The sequence below is a fragment of the Lissotriton helveticus genome, chromosome 6 (assembly GCF_964261635.1).
Source record: "Lissotriton helveticus chromosome 6, aLisHel1.1, whole genome shotgun sequence".
NCBI lineage: Eukaryota > Metazoa > Chordata > Amphibia > Caudata > Salamandridae > Lissotriton > Lissotriton helveticus.
Window position 1 is genome coordinate 992,580,754 of NC_136067.1, and position 19,349 is coordinate 992,600,102.

The window sequence follows — 19,349 nt, forward strand, 5'->3', positions numbered from 1 at the left end:
TACTTCATACCTCAGCCAGCCCTGGAAGGAGGCCAGTGGCACCCCCATGAACAAGTGGCAGCTCCCAGGGGTCCATGGCACTGTGCATCCTCCTTCTCAAATGGTACCCAGGGGTAGCATATGTACCACCTATCAAGTAGGGCATCTCCAGGGGGGAGGGGGTGTTGTTGGTGTTCATGTTCATTAATATGAAGCATGAGTTAAGGAAACAAATTCTTCCATTAGCATAGTGCCGCACTCCTATGATTTGGACTGAATACTCACTTTGGAATGTGCACCTAGATTCCATATTAAACAATCATTGGTAAAGTCATTAGTTGTACATTGACTTTAAAAAAGGCTGCTTCAGTTAAAAAAAAATGTGCTCTCTGTGCAATTAGTTTATGAGAAAATGCTTTAGTGTGCAATGATTCAGTGTACTTTTAAGAAGTATAGTAAACTGCAACGCATGCAGGCCCTGGCAGGAGGGATACTACACCAAACAGCTACTAGCATAAAGTGAGAACAAACTACTCCTCTGGGTGGAGCCAAAACCCACTCTATCTATATTTTAAAACATTTGTGACAACTGCACTCTCAAACCAGGTCTAAAAAGGGGCTCTGTGGCCCCTTCTTCAATACCACGCTGCTCCCTTGCAGGACAGAGGGCTTAGATGACAAGGTTTTTTTTGTTTTATTTTAGAGTTTTATATAGTTTTGTATAAATTACACGACGGTGAGCACAGATTATGTAGTCCGGCCCCAGAATCTCCCGGTTTCTTCAAGGGACCTTACAGAAACTCCTTTGCATAACACCAAGACACTGCCTATCCACACCTATCTCCATTTTTAGGTTTTGCCTAGCGAAAGCTGCGCTCTGCGCAGCTTTTTCGCGCAGGCGAAATCCTGTTGAGAACTGTAGGGTGCTTTGGGTCGGCCCTCGTCATTGATTGGCTGGCTCCGTAAACGGAGCCTTGCCATTGGACGAGGGGCCTGTCCGTCAATGCCGGACCAGACACGGGGGCGTTCCTGACATTCTTTCCCTTTTGCCGACGTCACGCGACGCCGGGAACGCCCCCGAGTCTGGTCCGGCATTGCCGGCACCTCCCTTGCTCCCCCTCCCGCTTGTTTCCTGGTGCCCGCCTTCGTGCTCCGGCCGGCCGTCGTCAGCTCTCTCCTCCCCCTTTCCCGCCCCCTCCCGCTTCTCTCTGATGCCCGCCTTCCGGTGAGACACTGTGATGAATGCCACTGAAAGCCCTGGATGGACTGGGCTGGGTCCGGGTCAGTCTGCTCGGTAGTGGGCTGACTAGTGACTTGAAACATTGAAAGAACATATTTGAACCAGCCTTTGACAATAAATTATGACGTAATGCAGCTAACACAAATGTAACGTGTGAAACTGCAGACTGTTATGTTCAGCCAGAGTGGAGCTTCAGAGTGGAGCTTCAGAGTGCAGAGTGGAGCTTCAGAGTGCAGAGTGGAGCTTCAGAGTGGAGCTTCAGAGTGGAGCTTCAGAGTGGAGCTTCAGAGTGGAGCTTCAGAGTGCAGAGTGGAGCTTCAGAGTGCAGAGTGGAGCTTCAGAGTGCAGAGTGGAGCTTCAGAGTGGAGCTTCAGAGTGGAGCTTCAGAGTGGAGCTTCAGAGTGCAGAGTGGAGCTTCAGAGTGCAGAGTGGAGCTTCAGAGTGCAGAGTGGAGCTTCAGAGTGCAGAGTGGAGCTTCAGAGTGCAGCTTCAGAGTGCAGAGTGGAGCTTCAGAGTGCAGCTTCAGAGTGCAGAGTGGAGCTTCAGAGTGCAGCTTCAGAGTGCAGAGTGGAGCTTCAGAGTGCAGCTTCAGAGTGCAGAGTGGAGCTTCAGAGTGGAGCTTCAGAGTGCAGAGTGGAGCTTCAGAGTGGAGCTTCAGAGTGCAGAGTGGAGCTTCAGAGTGGAGCTTCAGAGTGCAGAGTGGAGCTTCAGAGTGGAGCTTCAGAGTGCAGAGTGGAGCTTCAGAGTGCAGAGTGGAGCTTCAGAGTGCAGAGTGGAGCTTCAGAGTGCAGAGTGGAGCTTCAGAGTGGAGCTTCAGAGTGGAGCTTCAGAGTGGAGCTTCAGAGTGGAGCTTCAGAGTGGAGCTTCAGAGTGGAGCTTCAGAGTGCAGAGTGGAGCTTCAGAGTGCAGAGTGGAGCTTCAGAGTGGAGCTTCAGAGTGGAGCTTCAGAGTGGAGCTTCAGAGTGGAGCTTCAGAGTGGAGCTTCAGAGTGGAGCTTCAGAGTGGAGCTTCAGAGTGGAGCTTCAGAGTGGAGCTTCAGAGTGCAGAGTGGAGCTTCAGAGTGGAGCTTCAGAGTGGAGCTTCAGAGTGGAGCTTCAGAGTGGAGCTTCAGAGTGGAGCTTCAGAGTGGAGCTTCAGAGTGGAGCTTCAGAGTGGAGCTTCAGAGTGCAGAGTGGAGCTTCAGAGTGGAGCTTCAGAGTGGAGCTTCAGAGTGCAGAGTGGAGCTTCAGAGTGGAGCTTCAGAGTGCAGAGTGGAGCTTCAGAGTGGAGCTTCAGAGTGCAGAGTGGAGCTTCAGAGTGCAGAGTGGAGCTTCAGAGTGGAGCTTCAGAGTGCAGAGTGGAGCTTCAGAGTGGAGCTTCAGAGTGCAGAGTGGAGCTTCAGAGTGGAGCTTCAGAGTGCAGAGTGGAGCTTCAGAGTGCAGAGTGGAGCTTCAGAGTGCAGAGTGGAGCTTCAGAGTGCAGAGTGGAGCTTCAGAGTGCAGAGTGGAGCTTCAGAGTGGAGCTTCAGAGTGGAGCTTCAGAGTGGAGCTTCAGAGTGGAGCTTCAGAGTGGAGCTTCAGAGTGGAGCTTCAGAGTGCAGAGTGGAGCTTCAGAGTGGAGCTTCAGAGTGGAGCTTCAGAGTGTCAAGAGCAATGCCAATAGCTCTAACTTTAACAAAGGCAAAACCATTGCATTGTAAATGCTTGTTTCTTATTCCGTGGTGTAAAGTGGAATGACTATATTAATATAATGCACAGGAAAGCAAATCTGAGTTTTTGCTGAGGCGGGTGGCTGACCTAAGCCCTGCGCATTGAGATGTGAAGGTATTGCTAATGATGTGCGAGGTCTCAGAAATGTATCACGGCGCCGTAGCTAGCACCTGGCAACACTGCGCACTGTGGTGCTGGCACACTTTGGCTGCTGAGTGCAAAAATCCCCCCTGAGAGGGCTCCCGCTTTCAAGCAGGGCGAGGCGTTTACTCCGAGGCTGCACCAACACAAGTTCACACTAAGCTTTCTTCAAAACGGAAGGCCTCACAATCCTACATGGTAACTTTTATTTGTAATCCTTTTTGAGCCTTCAAACCCTGTACAGTTACTCACCTTCATTTTGATTTATTAATACAACTGTTATTCACGTTTTTAATTCCCTCTGGATGCTTGATAACCATGAATTGTGTTGTGATTACGTCATCATCGCCAGTGCAAATTACGCCATGCTTGCAAAGCACAACACAACATCCATTCTCGCGCCTCATTGCAAAGGGTTTCGAGCGTTTTTTGCCTCACTTCTGTTCTCGAGGGTTATCCTCTAGTATAATTAATTGTTTTCAGAAAGAGAAAGGCTCAGGCGTACATCGCATCATATTGTCATTTTTATAATTATGGATAGTGTTATGCGTACAAAAACTAAGCAATGTTGCCAACCGCAACATGTGCAATTGTTTTCAACTAATCCTTGGTTATGCAATATTTTGTGACTTTAACAGGTGTGGGGTTGTGTTCACTTTTACGAGGGACTGTCAGTTCCCATCCACAGTGCCACCGAGTGCTGTGCTCACGAAGGCTTTTGACGCAAAAAAAATGCGCATGAAAGTGGATCGATGCGTCACACAAACTCTCTCTTTAGTACACCTGGACCAAGTTCGGAAATAAATATTGTTGCGTCCTGCTGGTTTTATCCTAAACCCTAGCAACCCCTAGGTTCATCATTGGCCCCGAATCGACAGCTCAGAGGTGTGTGGAAATGAAGTAAACTTTCTATATAAAGCACTTCCGCGTAGAACCACATGTCCTCATGCGAAGATTAGCAAAATATGGCTTCCATGTATTCTTCCCCATTTGTGATGCTTCTCTATGTTCTTAGATGTGGCTAGAAGGCGTGGATGGCGTGGAAGGCGGAAGTCAGACATTCGGGGGTGTTGTGGAATGCGGAAGTGAGGAACCAGGACCACCTCAAGAGGTGGGTGCAAGTTTACTTGCTACTGAGTTATGTATGGGTATGCCACACACTATTTTAGAGCACATTTCTGTAGAATGTACATTATCAATATGCTAATTATAAACTCATTAATCTAACTGCAAATTATTTTCCCGCCTGGCTATCAATATTCTACCGTGGGCTAAAAAGTGGCAATTTTTCTCTTGCAGATCCCAGTGCCCTTTGAACTCAAGGCTCATCCCTTGGACAAACGCAAGGAGTCTCATGAAGAACACGAGAAAACGTTGCCCAAAGTAGGTGACAAAACTGTAGGGATTAGTCGCTTCTGTCAGCGGAATCTCTCAGCTGGCCACACAGTGAGCTCGCGCCAAGAGCTATGGATAATACTTATTTTCTACTCCTTCTAATTGCTTTCCGTGTTCTTACATGAGCAGGTGTTGATAAGCTATCGTTTCCCAGCGTAACATCCCAAACGGATGCGTGCCCCCCTCTGGTCCACGTTTCTTTTATCTTGCTCTGCTAGAAAACAGTGCGTCAGTAAACCTCAGCCCTACTTGGTTGCCTACTGTGCATAATCAACACACCGTGCGTGTCTGAACGGTGTCCTTTCTTTGTTTTTGAAGTTTTACATAGCTCAAGCAAGACCCGAAGGTATTAGAGCGCTTTACACGAGCACCAGTTACATTACAAAATAATGCGCACATTCACTGTGAGCGCATCCCTGTATGTGGGCACACCATAGGTTCTCAAACAAAGACTCCTTTATGAGTTTGATATACAATGTTCATTTTATTCCTCACGGTAAGCGTCTTGATTAGATATTAGTATTCATATCCAATTTATCCTTTTTTTTTCAAAAAGTCGTTTTACTTTTCATCCAAATTCACTTTTAGATTCATTTTAACACGCTCCAATGCATTTCGGGCACTTTAGCCCTTTATCCAGGAGCACTACAAACAAAAATAAATAAGATATCCCATATAACTTATACATTCAGAATTCATAAACAGGTATACATATGTCTGGGTTAGGTGATTACATATGTGTGTGCCTCATGCAGATGGTGGCTTTTGCAAAACGACATGCACTGTAAAAAAGAAACATGCCATTAGGAGCACAAGAATCATAACACTATGAATTGGATTGTGTAGGTCCATTTATTAATTTCGCCTCCCTTTTCACAGTTTCAGGAAGCTCATCAGTCCTGAGGATGATCTAAAATCACTATAGATCGAAACGCCGTCGACCTATCCAAGGAAATACCCCCACTCTACTGTATATATTTATGTGGTTTATACCTTGTTGTTGTGTGACGTGTTCTTTCGTCTTCACTATGTTCACTTATGTCACGTTCTGCACTTTGTCACCAATATGAGCACCTGAAACGTCTTTGATATATATTTTTTTATATGCTAAAAAATGAGAATAAACTAATGAGTTTATGTCTACCTACACCTCAAGCTCCCTAAGTGTTAATTAATTATACACTGCAGATATTCTCTCAAGGACCTTATTAGGCCACCCCTGAACCACTGTTCCTTAAATACTGTAAAAAAGGTGGGCGCAAAAAAAGTGAAGCCGACGTGGCTCGTGTGAATCGGACTCGTGAGGGAACTTCTGTTACGAACCGCGAAGAAACGCGTTGTGTTCCTCAAGTAAGTGTGATTATGCCAAGAGCAAGCTTACCTTGTAAACTCGATCCTTCATTTCCATATTGAGCAAACGACTTTGCTCTGACCATGCCATTATTATTTGCACCCTAGGACTCAAGAGGTCGCCGCGACTGAGTTCCTGTAGGTATTACTACCTACATTTCCCTCACGAGTCCGATTCACACGAGCCACGTCGGCTTCACTTTTTTTGCGCCCACCTTTTTTACATTGCATGTCGTTTTGCAAAAGCCACCATCTGCATGAGGCACACACATATGTAATCACCTAACCCAGACATATGTATACCTGTTTATGAATTCTGAATGTATAAGTTATATGGGATATCTTGTTTATTTTTGTTTGTAGTGCTCCTGGATAAAGGGCTAAAGTGCCCGAAATGCATTGGAGCGTGTTAAAATGAATCTAAAAGTGAATTTGGATGAAAAGTAAAACGACTTTTTGAAAAAAAAGGATACATTGGATATGAATACTAATATCTGGGTTCTTGCGTTGGCTCATCCCACTTGACACATCCCGCCACCTTTGCACACTGCAATCAACTATAGACATCACATACAGACTTCACTCCTGTGACCTGAATTAATCTTGTGGACTCATTCACATTGTCATCATGCCCAAGGGGGTTGTTCCGGGGAACCTAGGGGGGTGGGGGAGGGAGTTGGCTTAATCTGTCCTGTAGGAGGACTGATTAAAACCTGATTTTAAGATACTTTGCTATAGTGACAAATGTTTGACATGTTTTTATTCCATATTATACATGGGGCCCAGAGACAGCGTACATACCTTTACAACCATGAAAGTAACAGGGGGGGGGAAGTTGGGGGTTCTTTTTTCTGAAAAGTTGAAGTGGCTGATGAACAGCAGTGACATATGTCTCTTGGTGTGAACATTCCCCTGATCCTGACCTGCTGATTTACTCTAATGCTTAATCTTGTGACACTGTCATGCTTACCAAGTAGACACGCTGCCGAACCCCCGGGTTGTCGGCTACCAAGCTGTGTTAAGAGTGAATGCATAATTTAGGTAGACGCTGCCGGCCCCCGGGTTGTAGGCGAGTCAAGCTGTGTTTCTCAAGGCCCAAATTAAAAAATAAATTAATTTAAAAAAAATTAAAAAAATGAATACTAATATCTAATCAAGACGCTTACCGTGATGAATAAAATGAACATTGTATATCAAACTCATAAAGGAGTCTTTGTTTGAGAACCTATGGTGTGCCCACATACAGGGATGCGCTCACAGTGAATGTGCGCACATCCTTACAATTTACTAAGGACGCAGCAGGACGGCTTCGTCACCTGTTGGAGCACCTGACCTATATTTGAACACTTTGAACCTAATAAATAAGCTAAATATACATTTTTTGAAATTTTCAGGTTTTGCACCTTACCCATATCAACAGACATTACAAAAAAACACATTCTTTTTGTTTAGGGCACAGGGAGATTAAGGGCCAGATTTTCAAAAAAAGACGTGCAAGCAGCGCAGCTTCAAAAAATGCTGCGTTGTGTTGCGTGACAAGGAGGGAGCAGGAGAGCATCATATCTACAGAAATATGTCTCTCTCCTGCCCTCTCCCTAGCACCGCCAGTGATTTCAGCTGCCATGCTCTACACATACACTATGGCGCTAAGGTGCGTGCCTGAGACTAGAAAAGGTTTTGTACAAAATACTACGCCTAGACAAGTTTAATCAATTTTCCTACATTGTATGTGTGCTGCACAGTGCAGCACGCATGCAAAGTAGGAAAAGAAAGGAGAAATGAAAACATTTCTCCTGTTAACGCCTCCTTTCAGATGGTGTTAACTTTTGGCGCTAAACCCTGTCTTAGGGTGCCCAACTGGCATGGGCGCAAAGTCGGGACAGCATTGTAAAAATTCAGGACAAAGGGTCAAAATTCAGGACAAAAATTCAGGACAGTAGGTCAAAGTTCAGGAGAAAAGGTAAGTTTTACAGACACACCAGAGGAGGTTACGGGATAGTATATAAGAAAGTTAATAGACAACCACTTAAGTACAAGTGAAAATAAGTTTGTATTAGGTTGAGACAATTGTGCACTTCATGGTTTTTCAGTATGCGCGCAACTTTAAGCAAAAGTGTACGTCTTTTTGTGGTAACAAAACTGCCCCAACCCCACCTTTCCAGCTCGCAGGGAGATGCCCGATGCCCGGTCCGGCCAGTTGGGCCATGCTACCACACTTCAATGGTGCCTCTCATCTTCACATAGACCTTCTCTCATGTGTATTTAATTTCTTTCATAGTGCTACTCATTCGACGTATGTATTGCAGGGTGTCGGAGTGTGTTACATCACACACATATTATATAGAGACAATGACTCATATAAACGTGAAAGTCAATGTATAGAAAATGTTGCTTAAGATAATGGGGGATGTATGACGTTACAACGCATGCATTTACATCACATGCCTTTACAACGTAAGTATTACAACGCAGTCCATTACAACGCATAGTGCTTTTGGGCGCTGGATAGTGAATAGTTTAATTTACTATTCCAACTCCAGTCCCCGTGGACACTAGGGAAGGTTATTGGATAGTAAATTAACCTATTCGCTATCCTAGAGCGCCCCCCAGAGCAATCCATTGTAATAGTTTGCGTTGTAAAAGTTGCTTCGTAATGGTAGTGCGTTGTAAAAGTTTCGTTGTAAAAGCTGTTCACAGATAAGGGGGCTTACAATGTGTAATCATACTTTCATCCATTATTCAGTCTTTCACCATTCATTATGTCCTTTCATGTGTGTGCCCATCCATGTCCATATTCAACCATTTACAAACCTATCCATCATGTATCCTTCATCCATCATTTCACTCATCCATCCCTCCATCCACCCTTTTACTCATCCACCCATTATCCATCCATCCACCCTTTCACTCTATCCATCCATACACTCATCCATCCACTCTTCCACTCATCCATCCATTCACTCATCCATCCAGCCATTTACCTATCCAGCCATCCTTTCACTAACTCTTTCATCCACCCAGTCACTCATCCTTCCACCCATTCACCCCTTCAGTCAGCCATCCACTCATCCTCCCTTTCTCTCTTCATCCCCCTTTCTCTTAGCGGTCCATCATTCCATCCACCCATCCATCTACTCATCCACTCATGAATCCATCCATTGAACCTCTCACTCATCCATCCTTTCACTCATCCATCCATCCTTTCTCTCATCCATCCACCCTTTGACTCCTTCACTCATCTATCCATCCACCCTTTTACTCATCCACCCATTATCCATCCATCCACCCTTTCACCCTATTCATCCATACACTCATCCATCCACTTGTCTACCCATCCATCCATTCAATCATTTATCCATCCATTTACCTATCCAGCCATCCTTTCACTAACTCTTTCATCCACCCAGTCACTCATCCTTCCACCCAGTCACCCGTTCGGTCAGCCATCCACTCATCCTCCCTTTCTCTCTGCATCCCCCTTTCACTTAGCTGTCCATCATTCCATCCTCCCACCCATCCATCCACTCATCCACTCATAAATCCATCTATTGAATCTATCACTCATCCATCCTTTCACTCATCCATCCACCCTTTCCCTCATCCATCCACCCTTTCACTCCTTCACTCATCTATCCATCCTTTTATCCATCTACTCACCCTTTCACTCACTCATCCAGCCTTACATCCACCCTTTCACTTATCAATTCATCAATCCATCCGTCATTTCACTCATCCGTCCACCCAATTACTCACCCATCATCTACCCTTTCACTCATCCATCCTTCATTTCTCTCATCCATCCAGTCATCCATCCACCCATCCCTTACTTACTCACTCACCTTTTCACATTAATTATTAGCTGAGCTTTTGTCTGCAGAGTTACAGACAGAAGAGACCCATCAAGAACTCTACCCTTGCTGTAGTTCCTAAAGCAAGGGGTGGGATGGGGGAGGGTTCACTGTGCCCCTGCACATAGGCATGCTGAAAAAGTGGAAGGCATGAGTCTTGCATGATGCACAGTGCCCGGACGTGAGGCGACTGTGACATGGTGTTGTTTCCAGAACTTTAAGTGGGATGAAAAAACTGGGGGGTCTCTCCAAAAGGGGTGTTCGATGTAATTAAGGGCTTTGCTTAAAACACCTAAGCTCAAAATCTGTGCTTAGTATAATGTGCCACCAGACTGTTAGCATGTTGCTTCTGTCCTTGCACCAAGATATATAATACAACAACGTTACACCCAGAACAAGTAGCGTTACACCTACAACAAGCCAGAACTATTGGCTTTTACAATGGTTGTTAGCTGCATAAAATAAAAATGCAGCAACCAAGGCTTCCTTGAATATAATATTGAAAATGTGTCAGTTCTAAAATCATGAGACTCTAAAAGAACTATAACCCGCATTCTTTTTAACTTCTTTCACCAACTTTGTTTGATTGACTGGATTCTCAGGTAGCAGCAGCATGGGAGTTTTTGCACCTCCATATGGCAGAATGCCCTGCCCTAGACCAAGGCTGGAGGAGGCCACCACATACTTTCGCAGACTAGACTGGCCCATTGACATTCTGTATGTGGCAATTAGCCACAGACAGAATGACAATGGGCGGGGTGGGGCTGCTCTAGTGCTCCGCGGAGGAGTGCGGGGTGCCCCATTAGGGAGCTGAGGCCTTTTACAGGGGAACAGTGCTGTTCCCTGAAACACCCAAAATTACAGACAAAAGGCGTCCGTAAAAGGGATCCTCACAGACAAAGGATGTGCGGTCCAATTTACGGATGATCCGTGAAATTTATGGACGGTTGGTCTCCCTACCCTGTCTACAATTGTTTGTAGATGGGATTATGGGTCAAAAGGCATGGGTGGATGCACAAGAACAACACCTATGTACCGCCCATGTACCTACGCCGTGGCGCTAAGTAGCGCAAAGCAATTTTCACGCTGCTTTGCGTCACTTGTAGGGTACTTTCCACCACAAAACAAGTTTTGAGCAGGAAATTGAACTTCTAGAAAAAAATGTGCTGGTTAGGACGTGGTGGTGGTGGTGGTGATGGACTTGGTGGTGGTGAATGTGGTGGTGGTGGATGTGGTGGACGTGGTGGTGGACGTGGTGGTGGACGTGGATATGGTGGACGGGGTGGTAGTGGACGTGGTGGTAGACGTGGTGGTGGTGAACGTGGTGGTGGACATGGTGGTGGTGGTGGACGTGGTGGTGGACGTAGTGGTGGTGGACGTGGTGGTGGTGGATGTGGTGGTGGTGTATGTGGTGGTGGACATGGTGGTGGTGATGGACTTGGTGGTGGTGATGGACTTGGTGGTGGTGGACGTGGTGGTGGAGGTGGACATGGTGGTGGAGGTGGTAGTGGTGGTGGTGGTGGTGGACGTGGTGGTGGTGGACGTGGTGGGCATGGTGGTGGTAGACGTGGATGTGGTGGTGGTGGTGGATGTGGTAGATGTGGTGGTGGTGGTTGTGGTGGTGGATGTGGTGGTGGTGGTGGATGTGGTAGTGGTGGAGGATGTGGTGGTAGTGGACATGGTGGTGGTGGACATTGTGGTGGTGGTGGACATGGTGGTGGTGGACGTGGTGGTGGTGGACATGGTGGTGGACGTGGTGGTGGTGGACATGGTGGTTGTGGACATGATGTAGGTGGACATGGTGGTGGTGCTGGGGGTGGACGTGGTTGTGGTGGTGGACATGCTGGTGGTGGATGTGGTGGTGGTGGTGGACTGTGTGGTGGACATGGTGGTGGATGTGGTGGTGGTGGACGTGGTGGTGGACATGGTGGGGATGGATGTGGTGGTGGACGTGGTGGCGGTGGACATGGTAGTGGTGGATGTGGTGGTGGACGTGGTGGTGGTGGACGTGGTAGTGATGGACATGGTGGTGGACGTGGTGGTGGTGGACAGGGTGGTGGTGGACGTGGTGGTGGTGGTAGACTTGGTGGTGGTGACGTGGTGGTGGACATGTGGTGGTGTTGGACATGGTGGTGGATGTGGTGGTGGACATGGTGGTGGACGTGGTGGTGGTGGACGTGGTGCTGGACGTGGTGGTGGTAAACGTGGTGTTGTTGGACGTGGTGTTGGTAGATGTGGTGGTGGTAGTGGACGTGATGGACATTTATTTTTATTATTTTTATTTAATGCGATTTTATATAGCGTGAACTTTACCCAAAGGTGTCAGAGCGCTTTACATAAGAACCCGTTGCAAAACATAAGGACTAAGGATTACATGCGTTACATAAAAGATACAAACAGACAAAATTGCAAATGTACAAGATGTAAAGTCACACAAAGAAGGACATGGTGGTGGATGTGGTGGTGGACGTAGTGGTGGTGGACATGGTGCTGGTGGACGTGGTGCTGGTGGTGGACAACTATTGGGTAGGAGGGTGCTGGCAGAATGTGGAAGGAGAGGAGGATTTCGATGGGGACACATGGGAGAGCAGAAAGAGGCCGAATATTAGAAACAAAAAACGGTGAGTAGCTAGAACACGAAACAGATTTAACATGGTGGTCCCTTCTTATAGCGCATGTGAATGTTCCTTAGCACAGTTTTTAGTAAACAGGGGGACCATGGGGAGATGAATTGATTTATCACGCATGCTGATCACGTGCGATTAATTGATTGATCACACATGATGATCGCGTGTGGAAGCTGGTGTTGTTCAAGTCATGTCGTTGGCTTACCAATGTGTGATTCTGGGCAAATTATTTAATCTCCCGTGCCTTCTAACAGGCAATGTGTTCCTGTGTGTCTGTGCTCTTGTGTAATGTAACTGGGTGTCTTGTAAACGTCTCTACTACTCTTGAGTTCAGTTTGCGCTGTATGAATTTTCTAAACAAACAGCTAGCAGACCTTGTAGAGCAAGAGTCTATTATATCCATTCATGAAGCGCTCGCACAGCAATGAGGACTCTGTACAACCCAGTACTGCACACTACACAACAGACAAATATCCGTTCATGAAGCGCACGCACAGCAATGAGGGCTCTGTACAGCCCAGTACTGCATTTAAATTTTAAAGCGCATTAAAGCGCAATGCTCCGTTAATAAATAAAAAACACGTGCCTGCAGTGAGAGTGGCTCACAAAGAAAAGAAAAAAGTGCTTAGCGGCTAATTAAGAGACACTGTCTCCCACCTCAAGTAAACGATCCAATCCCGGTGGGCAGGGCCAAAAGTGGACAGGGTGGTAACCAGGAGGGATTAAAAAGCCTCCTGGACAATCGTAACACCTGGTTTTGCATAACTGGTGACGCAAAATGAAGCGCACCAATGCAAAACACAGGCGGAGCAGAAAACGAGCTTCCAGAATTGTATTGATTCCAAGAAGCCCTCACAAGGCGAGTGCAGCGCATGCGCTACTCATGCCAGGCGAGACCTAAAAAAGGAGACCCCCAAGAATGCAGTAGAAGGGGACAAACTCAAAAATAGGGAGGAAAGCCATTAAATTAGATAGACAACAAAGACATTCAGTCATGATCAAACACTGACCCACAAACTACTCTAGGCCCTTAGGGCAACATTACGATGGCAGTCGGACAAATGTTCAACCACCATCGCAGCGGGAGTGGGACCATCCGTCAAGTAGTCGGCAGTCCAACCAACCAGATTAGAATGCAACAGCCATGTAAGCGGTCGGAAACATCCCTTTTCCTATTGTGGCTGGTGCTGCGGACTGGAAAAGGGCAGCAGCACAAGCTGCAATAGAAAAAGGGATATTTTGAAACATCCATGCACCATGTGATGCCTGGCAAACGGTGCATGGATGTTTTGAGGTGCACCACATGAGCACCCCAGGACACATAGCGGAAGCCAAGGGGGGACAGGCCCTGCCAGCGGTCCCCAAATGTCCTTTACGGTTGCCTGTTCATGGCGGTCAGGCAGTCGGAAAGGGATATCCTAAACTCTACGCAGGCACCGCCCCCATTGGAGGGATTAGGAATCCAACCACTGTCCAGACGGGATCTTTGATCCTGTCAGAAGCGGTGGCCCTACGTCTCACTTCTGCGATGTGACCCGTTGCATTGTAATTCAGCAGTTGGACCGATGCCCTATATGGGGGTCTGCCCGCCATCGTATTGAGGGCCTAAATGTCTGCCTTTAGTCATCTAAAGCTGCGTGTAGCCAAGACTTGAAAGTGACACCTTGCTAGGTAAGGATACATAGCATTACTGTTATTCTGTTTTACACTAGATTCATCAACATTACGTTGATTTCAGTGTTCGCCCTTTTCAAAAGAATGCAGAATACATAATTTTTTTAGGCCTGTTTGCAATATGAAATGTTAGCTTACATTGGGCTTAGAGTCTGCTCATTGCTTATCATTGGATGGTTTATGGTCACTCTCATTTGCTCGCTTCTTAGTCAATAGCTTGTGTGTGCTTTACTTCTTCAAGCATTTGTCCGTCCCCCGGAGCATATATGCATTACTTGTGTCCTTCCACTGCCCATTTTTGAGGTACTACATTTTTCTGTTTGACTCAAGCGCAACAGTGCATGTGTTTTCCAGCTGTCTGCCCTATGTATTTTCAGCCCTCCACCATGATCATGTTGCTTTTTCTTTCCCTATGTGCTTCTACTTGCCATTGATGCACTCACCCTAGTGTGCTTCTCCCCTGGGCTTTAAGTGGGATGAAAAAAGTGGGAGGTTTCTAAAAGGGGCATTGCCTAGGTTATTATAGGCATGGCTTAAAACTTAAACTAATTTTTTGTGCTGTTTATAGTGTGGCCTCTGAATGGTATTTTGGTTTCTGTCTAAGCTTTCTGTTATTGCATGCTAATATATAACAGAACAACCAAAATTTAAACCAGTCAGAACTATAGGCGTTGCTAATGGGTGTCTCTGTGTACTCTACAGAGAACCCAAGGACTGGATAACCATGTATTCTGATCAACCTTTTGACCAAATGGCAGGCACTGTGAGAAACTTGCACTGTCTTCAGCCTGAAATCCAAAGCTCCTAATCATGACCTGCTACCTCACCTTGAGGAGACTCAATTCAAAGTATGCGCTATACAAGAGGAATATGCTGCATAAAAAAATACAACGTTCTGGAAATAGCTAACGTTCTTATGGAGTGAAAGTTTAAGTAAAAGATGTGAAAAACTAAATAGGGCCAGATGTATGAACATTACAAGTTGCGAGTCTATAATAGCGAATTTTACCGATTCACTATTATAGAGTCGCAAAATGCAATGTATGTAGGAATCTGCTAATATTTAGCGATTCCTAAGCATTCCTTATTTGCTCCTCGCAAATTGCTCCTCGCAAATAAGGAATGGCTTTCCATTCATTCCTATGGGCCGATCGCAATTTATCTTTTTTACATGTGGCCCTGATATCACTTAACGTTTTTGACATACAATGTTCTGAAATCCATGACTGTCTTTTCTTGTAAAGTTAAAGTCATGAATATAGGGTCCTATAGGGTCTTGTTTCAATGTCCATTTTAAAATACTACCGGGTCTGAGACCCAGACGGGCCCAACCCTCTTATAGCCCTGTTTCTCACACGTCGTTGCCTTCTTGCTTGTGTTCTTCTCCCCTTGCATTGCTTTCTCGCCTGTGTACTTCTCTACCCAAGCTCCACATTGCACTCTCTCATCCGTTTGCGTCGCCCGCTCCATGTTCCTCTCTCTGTTTGCTTCCCTCCTTCTGACCTTTGTGTTGCTTCCCCCCACCCACACTCCTGTTTTGCTGCCTTGCCCTCCTGTTGCTTCACCACTCCCACAGTTCATGATTGTGCCCCCTTGCAACGTTCCCAACTCGCATTGCTTCCTCCCACTTGCTGGCTGTACTTTTATTTAGTTTATTATTTTTGTTTCACGATATAACAAAAATAAAGCAAAGTGCTTGCATCATTTTGTAGGCACATGCAAGCTTGTTGCTCGCACCTACAAAATTATGTGGCCAGCCATGTCACAGAATTTTTTCTCTTTTTTATCCATTCTACTCAACACCAAGGATGCTGTAGAGCATGGCTAAAACCATTGGCAAACCCAATTGGATCCAAAGGCGAGACCTATCTGCTTTGGCAATGTTAATGGTCTGATGTATTGCTAAAGCAAGTTTTAGGTGTTATGAAGTTACATCTTTCCCATTTACAATTCATGCATACCAACTCAAAATAAAAGTTAACCACTTTTTATTTATAAGAATTTATTTTAGTTGGTATTTTCTATATACATATAGTATGCCCATAGAAAAAAAACTTCTACGCCCTCTCCATGTCACTCTATCTCCATGTCTGCTTCCTATAGTCTAAATGAGGTAGTTGTCAGTGTACGTTTAAATTTGGAACAAACGTCATAGTTATATTTTTATACAGTTTGTTGGGAAGTTGCTTGGGACCTAATGGTTAAAGTCTAGGCACTTGGGGGCATATTTACAACTAAAGTGGCGGAGCATGGATTAGCGCCAAATTAGCCAACGCTGCAATCCGTCACTTTAGAAATGCATGAATGCACCGTATTTACAATAAAATGGTGCACCCCTGTATTTCGGCCTGTGCTGGTGCTAAATCGAGTTGCTTAGCGCCAACAGAGGCACCCTTGAACCATAGTTCAAAGATGTCCGCGTTGAGAGAATGATTGTTTATGTGCAGGAAGGTGTCCCTTCCTGCACATAAACAATCCAGATTGGCAATTTGCAACTCCTTTGTGTGCTGCATTGTGCAGCACACACAGAATTTGTAAATCATCATATTTAAAGGATTGTTTATGTGCCAGACGGGACACCTTCCTGCACATAAACGATCATTCATGGCGTTTTGCTCTTTCTACTTGTGCTGCAGAAACAACAAAAACGAGGAGGAATTAACCATTTCTCCTTGTTTCGCCAGGTAAAGACCAGATTTCCCTGGTCTTAATTTTGGCTCTTCCCACATTTATGCCACCCGTCTACATATGGGACAACATCAAAATCAATGGGTGTTGAGGCTGAACGCTCACCGCAACACTTATGGCCCACCCCTTTCACGCTGAGTATAGCTTGAAAGGGTGCCTTATTTCAAAGGCGATACAAAAGGGGGATGATGGACGGAGCGTTTGAACATATCAAACACTCAACCCCAGTCAACTGATCTGGGTTTAATCCATCACCATTCTTTAGTTCACTCAGCCACCCCAGTTCAGACATGGCTATATGCAAATCAGTCTGACCCTGTGCCTCGTGGGAACAGTCCAGCCCGAACTGCCAAGCCAGGTCTTCCCTGGACCGGAAACAAGCATCCTGGGACCGGTTTCGGATTCATAATCCTCATCAGCCAGGCTATCTTGAATCCAGTGGCCAAGTGAACAAGGGACTCACGTCTGAGCATACCCTGCCACACTTAGCGCGAACAAAGCGATACAAAAGGGGATGATGGACGGAGCGTTTGAACAAATCAAACACTCACCCCCAGTCAACTGATCTGGGTTTAATCCATCACCATTCTTTAGTTCACTCAGCCACCACAGTTCAGACATGGCTATATGCAAATCAGTCTGACCCTGTGCCTCGTGGGAACAGTCCAGCCCGAACTGCCAAGCCAGGTCTTCCCTGGATCGGAAACAAGCATCCTGGGACCGGATCAGTTGACTGGGGGTGAGTGTTTGATTTGTTCAAACGCTCCGTCCATCATCCCCTTTTGTATCGCTTTGTTCGCCCTAAGTGTGGCAGGGTATGCTCAAACGTGAGTCCCTTGTTCACTTGGCCACTGGATTCAAGATAGCCTGGCTGATGAGGATTATGAATCCGAAACCGGTCCCAGGATGCTTGTTTCCGGTCCAGGGAAGACATGGCTTGGCAGTTCGGGCTGGACTGTTCCCACGAGGCACAGGGTCAGACTGATTTGCATATAGCCATGTCTGAACTGGGGTGGCTGAGTGAACTAAAGAATGGTGATAGATTAAACCCAGATCAGTTGACTGGGGGTGAGTGTTTGATTTGTTCAAACGCTCCGTCCATCATCCCCTTTTGTATCGCTTTGTTCGCCCTAAGTGTGGCAGGGTATGCTCAGACGTGAGTCCCTTGTTCACTTGGCCACTGGATTCAAGATAGCCTGGCTGATGAGGATTATGAATCCGAAACCGGTCCCAGGATGCTTGTTTCCTGTCCAGGGAAGACATGGCTTGGCAGTTCGGGCTGGACTGTTCCCACGAGGCACAGGGTCAGACTGATTTGCATATAGCCATGTCTGAACTGGGGTGGCTGAGTGAACTAAAGAATGGTGATGGATTAAACCCAGATCAGTTGACTGGGGGTGAGTGTTTGATTTGTTCAAACGCTCCGTCCATCATCCCCTTTTGTATCGCTTTGTTCGCCCTAAGTGTGGCAGGGTATGCTCAGACGTCAGTCCCTTGTTCACTTGGCCACTGGATTCAAGATAGCCTGGCTGATGAGGATTATGAATCCGAAGCCGGTCCCAGGATGCTTGTTTCCGGTCCAGGGAAGACATGGCTTGGCAGTTCGGGCTGGACTGTTCCCACGAGGCACAGGGTCAGACTGATTTGCATATAGCCATGTCTGAACTGGGGTGGCTGAGTGAACTAAAGAATGGTGATGGATTAAACCCAGATCAGTTGACTGGGGGTGAGTGTTTGATTTGTTCAAACGCTCCGTCCATCATCCCCTTTTGTATCGCTTTGTTCACCCTAAGTGTGGCAGGGTATGCTCAGACGTGAGTCCCTTGTTCACTTGGCCACTGGATTCAAGATAGCCTGGCTGATGAGGATTATGAATCCGAAACCGGTCCCAGGATGCTTGTTTCCGGTCCAGGGAAGACATGGCTTGGCAGTTTGGGCTGGACTGTTCCCACGAGGCACAGGGTCAGACTGATTTGCATATAGCCATGTCTGAGCTGGGGTGGCTGAGTGAACTAAAGAATGGTGATGGATTAAACCCAGATCAGTTGACTGGGGGTGAGTGTTTGATTTGTTCAAACGCTCCGTCCATCATCCCCTTTTGTATCGGTTTATTTCAAAGGCGGCGTTAAGCCACATTAAGTGGCTAAACGCTGCCTTGTAAATAAGGCAGAGTCCCTATCACCAGAGGAACGTCTTTAAAAGTGACGTTCCTGTGGTGATAGGTGCATGTAACTATGCTCTTATTCTGAAGGTTACTAGTTTAAGGTCTACTTTCTCTGTTGTCAAGAGTCTGCTTAAAGGTGTGTTCTGTTCGAAAGAATGTTAAGGTTGAATGAATACATCAAAGGTTAATTGTTTTAATACTGCAACAATATGTCTAAAATGGGGTTTAATAGAACAGTTAGGTAAAAGTATGTTTTTATTGCTTAGCAGATATTTTTGTCAGGCAGTTTGGCTGCAAATTGTTTGTAAAAAATGAAAACAATGATATCTCTCTGTCTCCCCCCCTCTCTCTTTCTCTTTCTCCCGTTCTCTCTTTCTTCTTCTTCCTTACTCTGTAAACAATTTATCTTGTCAGTGGCGAGTCTGCATATATAGTTCATATACAAATTGACTATTTTTGACCCTTTTTAATGTGGCTGCAATTTGTCTGTCACACATTTAAAAGATCTAGGCATGAACTGTGATCCATATTCACAGTTTTATGGGAGGACACTAC

General features: G+C 46.0%; 1 protein-coding gene across 2 annotated transcripts in view; it reads left to right on the top strand.

Moving 5' to 3' along the window:
- LOC144761620 (uncharacterized) overlaps positions 1 to 19,349 on the top strand; it is an 878,183-nt gene that overhangs the window by 567,678 nt on the left and 291,156 nt on the right. For both annotated transcript variants that reach the window (XM_078646920.1, XM_078646921.1), the window contains exons 9-10: positions 4,064 to 4,159; positions 4,348 to 4,431. In XM_078646920.1, coding sequence (XP_078503046.1) covers positions 4,064 to 4,159; positions 4,348 to 4,431 — 180 coding nt within the window. The remainder of the gene's footprint in view (positions 1 to 4,063; positions 4,160 to 4,347; positions 4,432 to 19,349) is intronic.